This window comes from Oreochromis aureus, linkage group 18, assembly GCF_013358895.1.
Source record: "Oreochromis aureus strain Israel breed Guangdong linkage group 18, ZZ_aureus, whole genome shotgun sequence".
Lineage (NCBI taxonomy): Eukaryota > Metazoa > Chordata > Actinopteri > Cichliformes > Cichlidae > Oreochromis > Oreochromis aureus.
The window spans coordinates 12,265,407-12,284,673 of NC_052959.1; the positions used below are offsets into that span (position 1 = coordinate 12,265,407).

Genomic DNA, 19,267 nt, shown 5'->3' on the forward strand with positions numbered 1-19,267 from the left:
GGAGTTTGCCAGACAGGAGGGTACTTTGCCACCGGGATGTTGCAGGACTTTGTCTTTTTGCATGTCATTGCTGTAAATTCTATTGAGGCCTGTGTACAGTGGGTTATAGCTTTAAATATTTCCACTTGAATGGATCATTTCTGAATATTAGAAACAGAAAACAAGCAGCGCTGAGCACAGTATTGAATGAGCAGTGACGGGGATTCTTATGGATCCCAGACTTTTTATATTCACCAACCTTTCATCCAAAAACTGAACTGCAATGAAATACTTTGTCTTTAAGTTTCTACACTGAAATTGCATGGCGGCGAATAACGTTTGCATCACAATTTCCATTCGCCATCTGTATTTTTAAACTAATTTTTAGCTGTAAATTTTTATCTCTTCAAGCAGCCGGTCTCTCAGGATGTTGTTTATTTTATACAGTGCATTTGTACTACGTGTTGTCATGATTCACTACGGCTTCTAAGAGCTGCTGGCAGGGTTTGTCGTGTTTTATTTATTCAGTGAATCACCACGAAGTCCACATTTGTACTCGATTACAGTCAACAAGTGACAAGTGTCCCTAACTTCCCATGGCTGATCTCACCTGTCCCTGCACGGTGATGTCAGCACAGCTATCCTGCTTGTTGATGTCAGTGGGTCATTCCTGTCTGGTTGAGTAACACGCCGGCCTTGCCTGGCTTCTCTGGTGAGTGTGTGTGTTTTTAGCTACAGAGAGTGTGAACGGATAGATTTAGGCGCATAAGTGGCAGCAACAACCTTGTTGCTAAATGATTTACACTATGTCAGACGCGCTATAAGCCAGAGCTGTATGTGTGTGTGCATGCAGAGCTTTATATAGCCACAGTTATCCAGGAAGAAGGAATGCCCGGGATGCCAATGACCATATTTGAACTGTGTGTCTGCTGCAGACAGACTGCACACACTGACTGCAAACCGTAACTTGCACACAGTCAACACTCACTTCTCCCTCATCTTCAAGCTTGTGTGTGTTTGGTGTGTGTGCTCTGTGTTGTAGTTACACTGGATCACCACTATCAGGCAATGTAATACCTTGTCTGTTAGTGACAGTTGACTTTTCCTCACTCACAGGGAGCAAACTTCTCTCTCTCTCGCTCTCTCTTTCCAGCACTTTCTGGTTTCTTCTCCCTGACAATCTGCTCTGCTGACTGACAACATCCACTCTGGCCCTGTGGAGGAAACTACTTCACTTCTCTTTTGTGTTGTTCTCCTTCACTTGCTCTCAGCTCATCCGTGACTTGTATACTTTCGGGATAGCGGTTAGGTAGTTGGGCAGTCACACTTTATTGCTGCACGCGTGTATGTGTGTGTGTGTTTGAGTGCGCGGGAGTCAGTCAGTATGCCATGTCGTCCCCTGGCTCGTCGTTTGTGCAGATAAAGCATGAGGACTTGCTCTTCTACGAGAACTGTGGTGGAGGCAGCTTTGGGAGCGTCTACAGAGCTCTCTGGATATCCCAGGACAAGGAAGTGGCTGTGAAGAAGCTTCTGAAGATCGACAAAGAGGTAAAGTGGAGACACGCACACACGTAGACCAATCACACACATAATTTACAGTAGTCATTAGGTATTTCCTCTCCTTCGTGGGACGTTACTGCTCAAAACTTCAAAAACGGTTACTTTCCACTCAATACCCAGATTTGGAGCCAAAGCCCCCCCATTCCCCCACCTCCCCCTCCCTTGTTGTCTGCCATTGTACATGTGTTTATCTTAAACATACCGCTTCTCATGCCCCCTCCTCCTCCTCCCACTCTTTGTAGATATAGCAGTTTTATTTATGCCTGGACTCCCCTGTTCCTCCCATTGTATGTTAGGGTGAGGTGAGTAGTACCTCGAAGCTTAATTCACTTCAGTTCAGGCCTGGGTGTGAGTCTCCACAAGTATGAGGCGGGCTGCATGATTTCCTTCCATGTTAATGATCCCGGGCTGGTAGAGGCTAATGGGTCTGCGTCAGGAAACTGAAGTTGGGGCCTGTGGGTGTATTAATTCACAGTGTCAGATTTTATATAATATAAAAGCAAGTGCACACATACATTATAGAGAAATAAAAGGTGGTGTCACAAGTGGGCCAACTTCATAAGATTACACAGGGAAGAAATTTTGTCGGTTGAGCGACTTCTCTGACACACAAAAATACACAGAGGGTGGGCAGGCATGCATAAAACTGTCTGCATAGTTCATGTGTAAATACAAGTTGATGGATAATGTGAGAACTGCAGCTTCATGTGGAGCCTTCATGCATCGTTTTCCTGCAAGACTTTGCACAAACTGATAGCCTTGCAGCAATAGATGAGAATAAACACAGAATGATGAATTTCTCTTTGGAAAAAAAAAAATATTTAGAGAGAAAATATTTCGCTCAATGCTCGATTGGAGTTTATGTGTAAATCCATTTCACTGTTAGTTTGTTATGTTGCTTGGCAAAAGTTACATATTCCACACATGCAAAGGTGATGATCTAGATGTTATTTCAGATTTATGGCCTGTTTACTGCTGCAGGGTGGAGGGTTTTTGTTTGGATAGCTTGTGGAATGGAATAAGTTCCGACCTAAGCTCAGGAATCCCGGAGAAGCAATCAGGATTAACTTTAAAATTGGTTTTAACATTTAGGGTTAGCCTAACACTCTGTGATTAATGATTATTAAAAGCTGTGCTCCTTTGTCAGTACTGTAAAACTTAAGTTAATGAAGGTGATCATACTTCTCTGCTTCTCTTTTTCTTGACCCCTCATCCAGGCTGAGATTCTCAGTGTACTGAGTCATAAGAACATCATTCAGTTTTATGGAGCCGTGCTGGAATCTCCCAACTATGGCATTGTCACAGGTCAGACTTGGATTGTGTGTATGTGTATGAGTGTGTTTTTGAAATTCATATACACTTTCAGATGTTTTTGTCAGTGTAGTTTAATGCTTAAATTTAGACGAGATGCACAAAATGAAATGTGTGTGACTATCCTTGGGGTTCAGGTGTAATATAAGTATGAAGTCATTATCAGGTCAAGGTCTGAGGTAAGTCATAAAAGCTACAGAATACAGTCAGGGCACACTGTGCTGCCATCTAAAACTGCACGTGTATGCGTGTGTGTGTGTATATTGGTTTAATTGGTGTGTATTTGATCCGAGGCGGAGAAAGTTACACACGCATTAACACATGCTCTGATGGCCGGCAAGTGTTTATGTGTGTATGTTGAAATATCAGAACATACTTTGAACACTGGTTCTTGCGTTGATTCCTGGCGGGACATTTGTAACTGAGACCAGCATGTTTGGATGTGGTTGTAATCCCGGTTGGGTTTATATGGTATAGATAAAGCACTGAAACACCACCAGCAATGTTTCTTGATGCCTAATGCTTACTAATATATCAAAAGTAAAGTAGGTATCAGCACATTTTGATCTCTGTGTGCAGATGGTAACATTCAGGCATTTATTTCTATTTTCACAAAGTTACAAAGGCGTGTGCTCTACTTTCTGTCTTTGATCTGACATTAAGTAGCAAAATGGAAAAATTCTCACATATTTTGGATTTAACAGTCAGGGCAGGATGTGAAGGTTGAAGGCGTTTCCGATGATTTGAGGCAGCTTCTCACTGTGTATGATTTGTGCCCTGCTTAACAGTGGGCTGTAGTTCTCACACATTGTAACATACAACTTCAAGTACCAAGTTTATTTCACTTGTTTAAATAGCAATGAATGGTTTTGAAGATGCTGTAATATACACTACTCTAGACTTTATTATTTAAAATAGTGGTTGTTGCTGATGAGATTAATGGAGGCTCTGTTTTACTGGTGCAGAGCTATAATTTTTCTTACTAATAACTCCTGTGCTTCCCTACGATTTTGTGTCAAAAATGGCTGCTGTGAAGAAGATCTGTCATTTGAATGGCTGGCTCTTTTCAAGATACTTTAACAAAAAAAAGGAAATAATTGATTATTTAACAAACAAAGAAATCAGTAAATAAATAAGCCAAGCACAGTGTGTGGCAGGTATTTAGGTATTAATTCATTTTTAAATACATTTATATATTAGACATTTGAGTGAGGAAGGTCTAGGCAGCCATTTCTGAGTTAAACCCCACGACACACTGTGAATGAGGCACACGGTTTTAGGATGAACTGGAATCTTTGTCCAGTCTACAATGTAACGCAGATAAATGACTGATGCCGTTACCAGCATTCATGCTTTTGTGTTATGTTTGATCTGAAGTTTCATTTTATTGAAGATGAGAGAATCTGGGTCATTTTTAACTCTCAGTGATACCACAGTGTTTGTTTGAGTTTGGGAAGTGAAGAAGTGTTTGGATCTGGAAATAGTTAATGACGTCTGACTTAAGAGGCGGAAGGTTGCGGGCTGTCTCGATGTGATGTGTAGCTACATTTCTACAGAGGCGCACATCAGTTTATGGCATAGGTTACGTTGTTGGGTTTCAGAGGGATTTGTAGTTACAAAGTACCTACGGCATAGATTTAACACAGAATAACTCTGTGGCTCTCTAGCAGCTGCATGAAGCCATCATGTCAATATGGCCCAGAAGCTCTAAGGAATTTTTATATGTTTTATGCTGAAGAATTAAGGCAGCTCTGAAGGCAAAAGGAGATCCAATGTGGTACTCGCAATGTAACTATTAAACTGAATGTTTGGCTAATTAGGGTGACAAAAAGAGAAACTAATTCATCCAATAATAAAATAGGATTTTTTATTGCTTTATGAAAAAAAAAGTATACGTGTGTGTGTCATATAATTGTTTCTCAGGTCAAAGGTCAAACTCAGAGTGACATACTAATATAAAAACTCTCCTTTTTTTAATAAATTTTTTCCCTTTTAATCAGTATACTTGTTGACTCATTTTACATGATGCATTGGTACGCATGATTTTTCTTGTTGTTTGTCATAATGAAAATTGTTTGTGTCTGTCTGTGCTGTACTTGCAGAATATGCTAGCGCAGGGTCTCTGTATGAGTACCTCGCCAGTGAGCAGAGTGAAGAGATGAACATGAACCAGATCATGACATGGGCCATACAGATAGCCAAGGGTAATAAGGAAAAATAAAGATGATTCAAAACTGAATATGGATATAACAGGTTATATACGAGAGAAGATCTACAGTCTCTAACACACCCAATGATGTAATTTTAAACATTTATTTTTATATAATTTTATAAACCATTTTAGTATTTTGCCATTATTTTAGCTGATTTTTTGCTGAAGATCTTGTCTCACACATATGTTTTAAGGTCAGTTCATTTAATAGATTTCTGCATTAACTGAAACTGATCAAAAACAAATGAAATTGAAACCCAAACATTGAGTATTGTTAGATAATTCCACAAAAACTAAATCAAAGTGCTGTAGTTTTTTTTTTGTTTTTTTTAAGAAGATACAACATTAATAATGATTGGTTTCCTCGTAGGGATGCATTACCTGCATGCAGAAGCTCCAGTCAAAGTGATTCACAGAGACCTCAAGTCCCGAAATGGTAACACATAATTTAAACCCCATTCTGATTAGTTTTTCTAACTTGCTTTTGGTAGCATGTGCCCAATCACAGTCCTGAATGTCAGGTATTTTCAGTGTTGTGCACCATTAACTGGACTGTATAATGTGGTCTGTTTTTCAGTGGTAATGACAGCAGATAAAGTGCTTAAGGTTTGTACCTATAGTGTATTTATAAACAAAAAAAATGACACATCTTGTGGAATTTTGTGCATCTTTTTAATAGCGTCTTTCTGTTGATATTTCAGATTTGTGACTTTGGAGCGTCTAAGTTTCTTTCCCATACCACCCATATGACAGTAGTGGGCACTTTTCCCTGGATGGCTCCAGAGGTCATTCAGAGCCTGCCTGTCTCTGAGACCTGTGACACCTACTCCTATGGTGTGGTGAGTTGGCAGTACTGTAGGAATATCAGTATTTTAAGATCAGGAATAAGTCTAAGAAGTAGCAGTCAGTGCTAGTGCTGTAATTTAGTGAATTACAAGTAGGAGTAGAAGTACCACAGGGGGTACTTTTGCGGTAGTCATGGGGCATACTGACGGATGAGCGCTACTAATCCTAAGAAACAGAAATTACAATTTAATTAAAGAAATGTGCAGACCAGAGCAGGTTTAAGCAGTAAAGTTAATAGTTAAGTGATAGTAATAAACCACCGAGAGGGACTCATGAATGATTAAACTAGATAAGTGGTTAAATAAGTATAAATAAGAGAATAAATAACTGAAATGCAGTACTATGCAAAAGCCTCAAACCAGTTCATTTCTTTCTTTCTTTGTTTTTACTTGGAAAATGAGAAATGGGTGCAGTGATTTATTGATACAGTGTGTACAGGCAGAAACTGAGTTATAAAAAAGTCAATGTTTGGTATGGCCACATTTATTCTTCAACACAGCCTGAACTCTGTTAGGCAGCTCTTTTGTCATTTCTTTAAGTAGTCTTCAGGAATAGTTCTCCAGGCTTCTTCAAGGACATTCAAAGTTCTTCTTTGGTTGTTTCTGCCTTTTGTTCTGTTGCCTGTCAACATGATCCCACAAAGCTTGAATAATGTTGAGGTCCGGGCTCTTGGGAGGACAATCCATGACTGATAGTGTTTCACTGTGTGTTTTTCTATCCACCAGGTATGCTTTTATTGCATTGGCAGTATATTTGGGATCATTGTCATACTGAAAAATGAGACCGTTGCTAAGCAGACACTTTCCAGATGGTGTTGTGTGGTGGGTGAAAATCTGACTGTGCTTTTCTGCAGTTATAATTCCATCAGTTTTTACAAGGTCCCACTGGCTAAAATGCCCAAACCATGACAGAGACTTCACTGTGTGTTAAACATGTTTATACTCACTGTTGTACCTCTATGCTGACTGAATCTCTACATACAATTGGAACCCAAAATATCAAATGTGGATTAATCACTCCATAAGACCCAATTCCCATGTTTTTTATCCCAGTTCTTGTGTAATTTGGCATACCTTGGCCTTTTTTCACTGCTTCCTTTCCTTTACAATGTCTTTTTGACAGCCACTCTTCCACAGAGTCCATTTCTGAGGAGGAACAGCAGATGGATCAACTGAAGGGGCCAGATATACCTTTCAAATCCTCTTTCAGTGCTTTGCTGGATTTAACTTTAAGGACATGACTTTTAGATACTATTCATCTGCTGTAGATAGTATACAGTAGTACTTGTCCAGTATTGCAACATGTTTTTTGCAACAAAGGATAGATGTACACTATACCGAGATATGGCAAGTTTCTGGCTAATAGCTCTTTGGGAGTCAAATATTTCATGTCTGTCAAATTGTATTTTCTTTGCTATTTTTGATAGTCTCAATTTGTTCTAATTTCTTTAGTTATGTGTTTTTTTGTGACAGGGTGCTAGTAACAAAGACACTGAAGATACTATTTAAAATTGGTTCTTTGCCCTGTTGTTATGTGTACTGGTTCATCCCTTGAGTTTGATACCTTTTTTACGAGTGATTCATAGGTCAGCATTAAGAGGCTTAACCAACCAACCAAAAAAATGTATCTGAGAACGATCAGGTACAAGGAATGGACTGAAAATTAATGAAAAGGGAAAAGTTGCCAAAGAAAAACTCTGAAAGAACTTTAGACAGCCTGAAGAACTATTGCTCCAAAATTACATGAAAGCCTGACTTTATGGGTGGCTCGAGACTTTTGCACAGTACTAACTTAAAGCATGGTTATAAAGTTATAACATTTGCAGCTGTTAGCTAGTAGTATGGATAAAAGATTGGGATGTCCTCTTAAACAATGAGTCACGGTTAAATTGAGTAGTAGCTAAGACGTTTGGGTGAATGGTAACATGATAAAGTTGCAAATAATCTGGTGATAACATAAAAATTTCTGGCAAATGCAAAGGTCAGATTAAAATAATGCAGAAAAAACTGTAAAACTTAAGTAGAGCACACTGGCCTGAACACTAACAGTTTTTATACTCTTTCCAATAGTTTCTCACCTCACGTATCAACAGTACTGAGGCCATGTTGTTGTCGCTAGTGACTGTATGCTGTTTCTTTGCATTAAGCGAACCAACACAGTCTGTTCTGTGGCCAGGTGCTATGGGAGATGCTGACTCGGGAGGTTCCATTCAAAGGTTTCGAAGGGCTGCAGGTCGCATGGCTGGTGGTGGAAAAGCAAGAGGTAACCTGCACATAGACTTCGTACATACATGCGCACTTTTTTTGAACATACTGAAAGCATTTAGACCCACCAGAGTTTGAAGCAACTGGAGGCACAATGTGATGCTCTCATGGTTTCCACTGTGAGCTGGTGAGGCTAAGGCAGAGTATTTTTAGGCCTGATGTCAGTTCTCTGCTCTTGTAAGGCCTGGATACACAGCAGTGGAGCTTGGCCAGACTCCCCCTGGTTAAAGCCTTTACGAGCGAGAGAGGCAGACAGAGTAAAAGAGAGAGAGAGGGGGGGGAAAGAAGAGAAGTTTGCAGTGATAGGAGGGTCGATTCTTTGGGTTTATGAGTGGTAGGGGATGATGGCTACGCTGCATCTGTGTTTCAGTTACTAAAGTGACCGAATCTCCTGTAAGAGAAACACACACCCCCACACACATGCACACACACGCACACACACCCACACAAACACACACACACACACACACACACACACACACACACACACACACACACACACACACACACACACACACACACACACACACACACACAGACTCAACAAAACAACACAGAGAACATGATTCCTTCGTAGCTGCTGGCTCGTCTCCAAATACTCTCCCTAAATAACTCTCTCTCTTCCTCTTTCCCAGTCTCCGTCTGATTTTCCCTTTCCATTGCTACACCTCTCTTCCTGACCCTTCAGTTCGCCCTCTCTCCACTCTGAGTTGGTGATATTTTAGGATTAATCCCCAGGGAAACTGTTTCCATTTACCGCATTGTACTATGGAGATGTCTGGGCCTATGATGTTCAAAGGGATTGGTTTTGTAACTGCAGTTTACACAGTACAAAAGAAAGATATACATGGACCCCCCTCCCCCACCATTTAGCTCATAAACACTGTGATGGATTGTAATTTGCTGAAACTTGGAATTATAAACCTAATATTGTGAACCTATAAACTAGTTTCTTCTGAGATTAGTCTTAATTTCAAAGGACATGAACATGTTTTTCCTTGGTCAGCTTTTCGGCTATTTCAATATAATGCACACAGTTTTCTGCTAAAGTTAAGACATCTCTGTTCACTCATTACTCATTTCAGTTCTGTTGAAAATTTCAGTATAAGGGTGAAAGGTTTGGCACAGTCTCTTCCCCCGAGCACTTAGTTCTGGATCTTGATATATTCTTTACTTAAACGATTTCTAATCTCTCAGCGTATAATATGGAGAAACGAGCGACACCATTTAACACATAGTAACCAAATGACAGGATTCTATATTAAATTCTATAGCCACCAGAGCTGGTGAAGTTTGTTAAAGTTACTCCAAATCTGTGTCATCCACATAAATGTTAAAGGAAATATTTTCTGCGTTTTCTGAATAATGCTACTCGACAGGAAACTGTGCAGAAAACTGGAGCAGTAAAAGTATATAAGAGATTGAGGTTACACTTTAGTCTGTTACCTAGTGGGATTTTTCTAAAATGCCGTTTTCTGGTTTTCAGAAGAGTCAGGACTATTGCACATTTGAAGGAAGGGTGAACAATGCTGGTTACCATGGAGTTAGTAAAGGTTGGGGGCTAATGGTCCCCAGAGTTTACTTTATTATGTCAAAGGAGCAGGTGGAGGTCTTTAAAGAGGAATAATACAGTAAAGTTTTGGCAGAGTGTTGGAGTAAAAAGAATCAGGAACCGAGGCAAGATCCGCAAAGTCTCTGGTGTTTGAAAGCTATTTTTCTGACTTGATTTAGAATGAAATGTAATGCCAATGCTGATATCACCTCAGATCACACAGATCAGATCAGCTTTTGGTTAAATGCTGTGCATTTCTACTTAGCAAATAGAAGCATCCTCACATGCTGCTATTACCATGCATTGTCATTACGGGGAAGGCATCAAATTGCAAAGCTCCATCCTTTTGTACATGCTCACAGAGCCAAATATAAGGCTGCAGACTCTCATTCTGAAGTTGTTGAAGTAGTCAAACGGGTTGGCTGCTTGGGAAACACATTAAATTGTGTTTGTCTAGTTTTTAAAAATTCAAGGTGTAGTTTATATCCAAAAAGTGTTTTTGCACAACATAATGATAAAAAATGTGATCACTTCATTATTTTCCTCTATTATACAACTGTGTAAAGTTTCATGATAAAATCTTGAGTTTGGACCCAAAGTGTGTGTTTTGCGGTCACTTTGACCTGATCACCAGATAGATATTTGCATGAATGGATGGTTGACTAAATGAAAACACTCTGGTGAGTTAAGAAAAAAAAGGGGTGGTTTCATTTGTATAGTAATTATTTTTATATGTGCCTGTGTTATTGTGTCTGGCTATCCAGAGGCTGACCATTCCCACCAGCTGTCCAGCAAGTTTTGCAGAGCTGATGAGAAAATGTTGGCAAGCAGACCCAAAGGTAAGCTAAACTGACTCAGGGCACAGTGATTAATGTGCGGAAAAAAAGTTTCATATAGCGCACTGAATGCTTTCAAAGATACATGATCATATCCTGTGTGTACAAATGTATTTACAGGAGCGTCCACAGTTTAAGCAGGTGCTGGCAACCCTGGAGACCATGGCTAACGATAGCAGGCTACCGGACCAGTGTAACTCCTTCCTACACAACAAGGACCAGTGGAGGTACACACACAAAAACACAGTCTTGTAGACATCCAAAAGAAGAGTGTAACTGCACTGTGTCAGAGGGATCTCCTGACGTTTTTAAGTGTATGCTATAAAGTGTTGTTCTCTTATGAGGCTGACAAATCCACTCTCTTGAATGCGTGTGCACACGGTAGATCCCAAATCCACACACGTACCAGCATGTACGCTCGCTCACATACATGTATACATACACAACTCTGTGGACTCTGAAGCTCAAGGGAGAAGCTGAATGTGTGACCCTGTACTCTACTTCAGTCTATATTAAGCTCACTGGAAAGTAGCCATGGAAGAGATTCCTCTACTCCTCCACTCTGCCCTCACTCCAACATGGGGAGAAAGAGACAAGGGGTGGGGTTGGAGGTGGTGTGGGGTGTTGAGGAGAAATCAAACTGAAGAGTTGAAGAGGAGGAGGAGGAGCAGAGGTTCAGGGAGGAACAGAAATGTATTGTGTGAGTGTGAAATCTAAAACACTGAGCGAGACACAAACAGCAAGGATAGAGGAAAACAAGAGTGGACAGATGAGGGGAGGTTGGGGGGTGCAGGGGAAAGGGAGAGAGAGGTGGCCAATGGAACAGCAGGAGGAGAGAAGGTGCAAAATTCTGTGCATATTTAACATGAGTACAGGAAGGCAATCAATTCTGAGTGAAGTTTTAGGTATGGGTGGAAAAACTTGGACAAGCAGGGAGGAGAGAGCGAGTGAAGGAGGTGAAGGGGTGGGATGAATGAAAGGGGAAGTATGGAAGGAATACAGGAGGAGGTATGACTCTGCACATGTCTATATTTAGTTGCCGTGAGAGATGATTGTGTTTGTGAATGCAGGCTCATCGACAGCCAATCCAATAGTGACCTCTTGTGGCAGTGGAGAGTACTGCATCAAAAGACGACTATAAAACAATGTTGTCTTCTGCTGTAAAAAGTTAACTACTCACAACTGCAAACTACTTCCTCGAGAACATAAAAATATTTTAATGTTATAAAAAATGAAAGTATCAAGTGAATGTAAAATAAAATTCATGAAAGAAATGAAAATTAATTGTAGTTTCCAGTGAGTATGCCTCAGAGGTCATTGCAAAATTCAAAAAATGTTGAATTTAATTCAAAGGTAAACTTTCAAATTTTGTATATTCAATATACATAAAGTGAAAAATGTCTTGTAGCTTATGAAAATCACAAATCTGGTATCTGAATTATTAAAATATTAATTATAATGAAGTTTACGATACAGAAATTACCAGCTTTTGAATAATATGCTTATTTATGCCCTCAGTATTTTGCATCAGTGTGGCTTAGCACAGATTCACTCAAGTGTTGGCTCTACTGTGGTGTTATTGAGGCCCAGGTTGCTGTTTGTATTTTTGGGTCTGGTGTTTCTTGCCTTCCTTTTTTCAATATTCCAGGTGCTTGATGAGGTTCAGGCCAGACAAGTTGGCTGGTCACAAACAATAACAGTAATAATAACACCGTAATAACACGCTCAGCAAACCATTCAGTCGTAGTTTTGGCACTATGGCTGGGTGCTGCTAGAGGTCCTTCTGCAAACCAACCTCTGTCTCCATAAAGTTTGCCAGCAGGTGGACGCATGAACTGCTCTAAAATCTCTTTCTGTCTGTCTCATGTTGACTTTGGATGTAATATAACATGGTGACAGGAAACCAAACAACGTCACCGACACCAGCAGATGACATGGCGCCCCAAATCAGACTACTTCAAACACCTCGGATTCTTGGCTCCTCTCTGCTCTTCTGACAGACTCTAGGAACATGATGTCCAACTAAAATGCAAAATTGAATTTCATCTGAAAAGAGGACTTTCACCGAGTTCTTTTTGTCCTTAGCTCAGTTAAGACTCTTTTGGTGTTGTCTCTGCTTTCCTGCAGACCTCTGTGCATGGTGGCTTTGGATGCACAGAAACCAGGATCAGTCCACTCACTCTGAATCTTTCTTAACTTTTTGATAATTTTTTAAAGGGTGCGATCATTTGTGCTGCATTTGCACCTTTTCCTACTACAATGTTCCCTTCCAGTCAGCATCCCATCAATAAGCTTTGATACAACACTCTGAAAGGCCAGCCTTTTCAGCAAAGGCCTTCTTATCCTCTTTGTGGAAAGTGTCAGTGACCGTCATACGAACAACTGCCAAGTCAGCAGTCATCTCCATGATTGTAGTTGTGTGTACTGAACTAGATCGATAGTTGGTATAGCAATTTACTTAAAATGAAAGCATTCAAATAATCTGCGGTACTGGATTTCTGATTTTCATGAGCTATAAGTCATGAACATCAATATTAAAACAAAAAGATTTAAAATAATTCACTTTATGTGTGTTGAATATATATGACACAAATTAAAAATAAAATGAACTTTTTCATTATATATAGTTTATTTAGATGCACTAGTAGCTGTTTTTAGCAGACTACATATTAATTATTATATTCTCATTCTGAATATAGTCATTTCTCCTTTAAAATCTGGAGTTAATCACTGACCACTAATGTTTTAATATGTACAAATACTTTAGGTGTGAAATTGAGTCAACATTAGAGCGCCTCCGGAAGCTAGAGAGGGAACTTTACTCCAAGGAGAAGGAGCTAGAGGAGAGAGAGAGGAGGCTCAGACTGTGGGAAGAGAGGCTAATGGAGAGGTCCAACATGACTCCTAGCCCCACCTCCCTACTCATGGAGCGCTCAAACATCTCACCGGTACGCAAAACTTGCCTGTATATCATTTATCTCAAACTGCCATAAACAAAAATTAACTGATACCTTTTTCATAATCTTGGCCTTGTCTCTATCAGTTCTTCACACCGATGTCCATCAGCTCCTCGGGCTCGTTCTTCCGCTCACACTCTCAGGACTCCAATAGCGCTGGGGTCAGCAGTGCTGGTGTCAGCTCTCTCCTTCGCACACTCAGCAACGGAGACACAGAGAGGGGGAGCAGTGCGGTGCTGGAGAGAGGGATGAGCTCACTTGACAGCACGAGGCTGCACGCCATGTTCCGAGGGTTGCAGGGGAGGTTAGGGGAGGAGGAAGAGGAAGAGGAGGGTACCCTAGAGGAGAAAAGCTGGGGACAGAGAGACAGAGATGACATGACAGTCTGGAGGGAGGAAGGGTGCAGGTGACACTCAGGAGCTTCCCCGGTGGTGTAGTGGAGAGGGAGGAGAGGACATGGGAGGAAGGGGACAGGGAGAGGGGAGGAATGCAAAGAAGCAGGGTGACTACTATTGTCCGAGGGTACTCGGGGGGATTTGGGGAGGCGGAAGGAGAGAGGGATAGAGAGGGAGGGTGGGAGATAGAAAAACTCGGCGACACGCTAGAAGAGAGAGGGATGGAGGGTGGTCTTGAAGGAGGGAGGCTCCCAACCATGTTCAAAGGTCTCCATGGGAGCATGGGGGGCTTTGGGGACATGCTGTCTTTAGATATGGATGAGATGGGGGAGATGGAGAGACTGGGTGACATGGACATGGACATGAACATGGGCGACCTGGGAGTGATGAAAGTCATTGGTCACGGCGTCAGAAGTGAGCTGGGGGTCAGGGGTCGCAGGAGTGACATGGGAGTTGTAGTCCAGGGAGTGAGAGGAGACGTCAGCGAGGCCATCAGCCAAAAGATCAGGGGTGAAGTGGGTGTTGTCGGTCACTCTGGGGTGCAGGTGAGCATGCGGGCATCGTCTAATCAGAACTCTGTTAAGAGCTGCAGCGTGCGGCACGGAACCAAGATCAACATGGCTACTGCAGCCATGGACATGATGGAGCTCGACTGGTCTGACAGTGATTAGATGACACCTTAGCAGAAACACGCACAGAAAACACACACAGAAATACACACCGAGGCCAAACTAGAAAGATTTTGACTTGTAAGCACATGCAGCATCTGAGCTACAGTATGTGTGATCTCCTGTTAAAAAAGAGCTGGTATACACACATTTTTTGTTAATTTGTTTTTTAATTAAATGGACAAATACTACACCCATGTGTACTGTGAAGTGGGAAGGAAGGAAAAGGCAGTTTGAGGTTGTACTGTCATGTTGTCAGATTGGCTTCACCTGTGTAATTTAATGTGCTATTAAAACTGATGCATAACATACTGTAAGAGGTACAAGTGTAACAAAATAAGACACTTGAACGCCGCTCTAATGAGGCAGCACTGTCTTTGTTTTCTTTTTTTCTTCTTCTCCTGCTTATAGAGTATCTTGTAGTTCATAGATATGATTTGTCCCAAACATGCTTTGACTTTCAGTTCTAACTGTGATCTAGTGTGTGAAGTATTGGCATTTTTCTCTGTACATTTTATCATTTTTCAATAAAAAGAAAAGAAATCTTATTACATTCCAGTCATTTTGTGCTACTAATAAGTTCAAAAGGGACATCAGGAGCACTGAGGACACACTGCATCTTCACTGAGAACTCTTACACTTTTTCACACACTGAGTAGAAGAGCCAATCCAGCCAGGACCCATTTGGCAGGTCGCTCCCTGGTTTTTAGACTGAAAGTCCAAACATACGTGGGTCCTCTGATCTTGGTCTTGTAGAGGGGACACTCGTAGATATTCCTGGTTTCCTGACGGTCATTGGGTACAGCTCGAACTGAGATAACAGGCATGGCTGGGGTCAGTTCCTTTAAACGAGCCTCAGTTATCACTCCGGTCTGAGTGTCCCATCTTGCACCTGTAGTCGGGCGTAGGTGAAGAAAAGAGAAGACTTGAAACACTTTTGGGGATTTTTATGGCCCCATTAACTCTCCTAGCTGCTGTTCAAGGCCATATCTGCTGCTCCTCCTGAGAAGTAAGTCTGTTTTTTGCAGAGTATCATGATGTTGCAGTGAAATTTTCACTTAAATATGTCAACTAATCATTATATGCTTATTCTATCTAGAAGTTATAAGCAAAAAAATGCTTTATAGAGTCCCGGTGATCTCTGATCATCAAATTCCAATCATTAATCCTTGAGCCCAAGTGAACGGTTTATGCTAAACTTAATGAAATTCCCTCAAGCTACTTTGAGATATTGTGACAACAGCAGACAGAAAACTGGAAAACTGTCCCCAGTGCAAAGGCACATACACACAGTTAAATGTATGATTTTATTTGAACTAAAACACAGACAAGGAGAATTATGCACAAAGAAGTGGCCTGTGGCTCTCCAAGCTGCACCACAATAAACAGAAAATAAGTGGCAGTGTTTCTACCTTCCATATAAAGTCCATACACATATGCACCCTCCCTGGCCGGTTGGTTGAACTCTTCTTTAAACTTCTTGGTCACATCCACGGTCAGATTCACTTTATCAAGAGGCCACTCATTCTTACGTGCCAGAGACTGCATCACAGCTGGAATGCAAGGACACGATGAAATAACTAAGAATTAGTTAGAAGTCAATGTATTAGTACAATTTTTCTATATGCTGTAAATGAATTTTACCAGTGAGGAAGGACTGTGGGTTGAACAGCCCAGATAGCCAGACAACACTGGGCAGAGACAGGTCCTGAGTCCAGCTGTCAAGTTCTTTGCAACGCTGCATCACGTCGTTATACCTGACATCAAATGAAAAGAAATATACAGAGACAGCTGTTTGGATGATGTCAGTCATGTGGAAACTATATAGGGCACTGTAACTGGACTCTTCACTATACGAAATGTATAACAGTACAATACCTTGGCTTATTTAATTCCCTTGTACACTATGCAAAATTGCATCAGCTGAAATTAAATGCAGAGTCTTATATAAGATTTGGGAAATCCATCCCCTGGAGAAAGAAAAACACACCATATTGCCAGGCTGTAAGTTGAGGGGTAGGCAAGCTTGGTCCAGGTATCTGGGACGTTGTCAAAGAACAAGGCTGCCTGTAGCTTCTCCATCTCAGAGGACATGGCCAGTTCACCCTTTGAGAGAGCAACAGTATAACTGCACTGGTCAGAATTTATGCATGTAGTAATTTAACATCAGTGAGACATTAACATGTGACCTCTAAAGCAGCAGTGTAAATACTGTCAGAAACCCATCTGAACACATTTTTGCATGAAGAGTAAAAGCTTCTTTGATTTCTCCTGATGCAGGCTTCTTTTCATCCTTACATCATTTGTTTGACACACACTCTGCTGTGCTGACAGTCTGTGCTGTGATGCCTTCTGTGTTTATATATTATCCAGACTAGTTTTCTACTTCTACTGTAAATACCCATTCAAACACACAAAGGTGTCAAGCATACCTTGAGTCCAAGGTCAAGCTCCTTCAGTGAGCGGCGTATCTCATAAATGAGTGTGTTCATGCGCTCACATTCCTGGAAGCACACCAGGATGTATGGCGATCGTTCAGCTGTCTTGGAAGTGATGTCGGACATGTTGTACTCCTCTGGCAGCTTTTCCAGAACTTCATCTAAAATTGATTTCACCTGGATGTGTGTGGAGCAAATATATAGTCAGTCCAAGATGTTGGATTTACTAGTTTGCTCATTTGTATCTTGGTTCTCCTAGAATTAGAGAAGTTAACTGTGTTCCTACTGTGAATAATTTAAACATTAGATGAGTGAATGTATCTGTTTCTGTACTTTTTATCTGTTTTATGACTTCACTGGTCACTGGTTTTGATCTATAATTGTCTTTTTATACCTTCCAAGAAAAAAAAAAACCCTGTACATCTACCTTCTCTTCTAGTGTTTGTGAGGCTCCCTCTCCAATCACAACATCAGGGGACTGCAGCTCCAGCAGAGTGTGAAAAAGGTTATCTGATGTCACTGTCAGGAACTCAATTTCTGCATTGGGATGCAACCCATAGTGCACTGGGCTCTCATGGGGCAGCATCTCATCTATGAAATCATGGTAGCCCTAGAGATGCAGAGTAACACATTCATTTAATGAGCTGTACAGTCAGAAATATTTAGTACACAAACTGGCCTTTAATATTCATTTACATGACAATATTTTTTCAGGGTTTGAGGTACAATAGTGCAAAGTAAACTTTAATAAAAAACTACTGGATTTAACTTACCTGATAATCCAGGTTGGAGGGAATGACAAACCCCGGTGCCAATGCAAGCTTCCGGTCAAACTAGGAGACACAAAACAGAGAAGTATTGTTAGCTGTAGGACTCACATACTGTACAAAACATAAAATTATTCCAAACCCAGACGGCAAAATTCCCTCAGTCTGGTGCAACTGGTTGCCAGGAACTCATGCCAGTATTTTTTAGCTTTTATGGACAGTCTATAGTAAAAAAAAAGTAGTCAATCTGCTCTGACTGGAGCTGATTTTCATCCCAAAATGGCCCAAGTCTGCACAAGAAGAGCAGTTAAATTTGGCTACCATATAATGCCTGCGGAGAAGCCTGTTCTTTTTCTGCAGAACACAGCCAGGTTTGCTGGCACACTACGTCCGTGTTTTCTTTTACTGTCACACACACAAACCTGGTTGGGCTGCATGTATTCTTCCAAATAAGTTCTGCAGAGGCGTCTGTCCCAGTCATCAGTGATGTGTCCTCCATACATGATTTCCCCAAACAAATACCTCAGGTCCTCCCATGGCACCTGTGTCATCATAATTATAAAAATCACTGCCAAGGCAATCACAACCCTAATTGTCCTGTGGCACCGTCACTCGCAGCGCCAATGACAACCTCATACATCAGTGTTTCGGTCATCCAGTTATAAACCATGCTTCCTATCCACAACAACAACAAAACCCACCTGTGCATTAGCCTCCAGGTAATTGTAAAGGACATTAACTGATATAGTCAGATCTCCAGTGCTGAATGGATACTTTCTGTTCCAACCCTGGGGCCCAAACTTCCTCCTCTCCGCCACACAGGCATGAAAGTAACAGAGAGAGAACAGGATGGTCTTAAACTCCTGCTCACGGCTGCACTGATCCAGGATATCCTGGAAAGAAGTCAAAACAATAAGTGAATTGATAAATAAATCAAAACAAATGCACAAAGAACACAAGGAAAGAAAAAAAATCACCTGGTCGAAGTTATCCAGAGCAGCATGTAGATTAGCATGCATGCCTGTAGGAGGTTCATTGGTGATCTTTATAGCATTTTCCAGAATTCCCTGAGTAAAAAAAATAAATCAGACTTTGATGTCACTATTAAAGTGTGCAAATGCTGGTATAGGTTAAGACAGCTGTGAGAATAAATTCATTATGTAGATGTTGCATTAAAGTGTTAAAGTGAGACAAAGTGTGACTTTTCTTGCATGCTTGCTGAATCTATACCTGTGGGATAATGTGTTCTTGGGGTGTAGATGCCGGCTCAGCGCTCATAAACACTCTGTAGTCTGGATGGCTGTCTTCACAGCAGTGCTCCAGGAGCTTCTCAAGCGCACCCAGCCAGCGAGCAACCAGATGGATGTTCTGCAGGGAAATGGAAACACATAATCAAAGCTCAATATACTGTAGCATACTCCACAGGCACTGTCATGCTGATTTCTTTTTCAGATTCTCCCCATTCTAACATGAGAAAATGTG

General features: G+C 41.1%; 2 protein-coding genes across 3 annotated transcripts in view; one reads left to right on the forward strand and one right to left on the reverse strand.

Moving 5' to 3' along the window:
• Nucleotides 1–1,070: 1,070 nt before the first annotated feature.
• Nucleotides 1,071–15,128, forward strand: LOC116316218 (mitogen-activated protein kinase kinase kinase 20). The gene is made up of 11 exons (XM_031734744.2): nt 1,071–1,527; nt 2,757–2,844; nt 4,953–5,054; nt 5,433–5,498; nt 5,640–5,668; nt 5,764–5,901; nt 8,084–8,170; nt 10,489–10,563; nt 10,681–10,787; nt 13,328–13,508; nt 13,604–15,128. The coding sequence occupies exons 1-11, from the start codon at nt 1,369–1,371 to the stop codon at nt 13,925–13,927; spliced, it is 1,356 nt and encodes a 451-aa protein (XP_031590604.2). The 5' UTR covers nt 1,071–1,368; the 3' UTR covers nt 13,928–15,128.
• A 74-nt stretch (nt 15,129–15,202) lies between these two features.
• The window catches only part of dnah9l (dynein, axonemal, heavy polypeptide 9 like), a 31,398-nt gene continuing 27,333 nt past the window's right edge, over nt 15,203–19,267 (reverse strand). For both annotated transcript variants that reach the window (XM_039602341.1, XM_039602342.1), the window contains 11 exons: nt 19,016–19,153; nt 18,763–18,852; nt 18,487–18,678; nt 18,208–18,327; nt 17,792–17,851; nt 17,446–17,628; nt 17,013–17,195; nt 16,571–16,686; nt 16,225–16,337; nt 15,993–16,133; nt 15,203–15,472 (listed from right to left, as the gene is read on the reverse strand). In XM_039602341.1, coding sequence (XP_039458275.1) covers nt 15,225–15,472; nt 15,993–16,133; nt 16,225–16,337; nt 16,571–16,686; nt 17,013–17,195; nt 17,446–17,628; nt 17,792–17,851; nt 18,208–18,327; nt 18,487–18,678; nt 18,763–18,852; nt 19,016–19,153 — 1,584 coding nt within the window. In that variant the 3' untranslated portion in view covers nt 15,203–15,224. The remainder of the gene's footprint in view (nt 15,473–15,992; nt 16,134–16,224; nt 16,338–16,570; nt 16,687–17,012; nt 17,196–17,445; nt 17,629–17,791; nt 17,852–18,207; nt 18,328–18,486; nt 18,679–18,762; nt 18,853–19,015; nt 19,154–19,267) is intronic.

Coding starts and splice junctions, on each gene's coding strand:
- LOC116316218 (XM_031734744.2), top strand. CDS start 1,369: ATGTCGTCCCCTGGCTCGTCGTTTGTGCAGATAAAGCATGAGGACTTG. Junction 5,499..5,639: donor AGACCTCAAGTCCCGAAATG/GTAACACATAAT, acceptor TCTGTTTTTCAG/TGGTAATGACAGCAGATAAA. Junction 10,564..10,680: donor GTTGGCAAGCAGACCCAAAG/GTAAGCTAAACT, acceptor ATGTATTTACAG/GAGCGTCCACAGTTTAAGCA.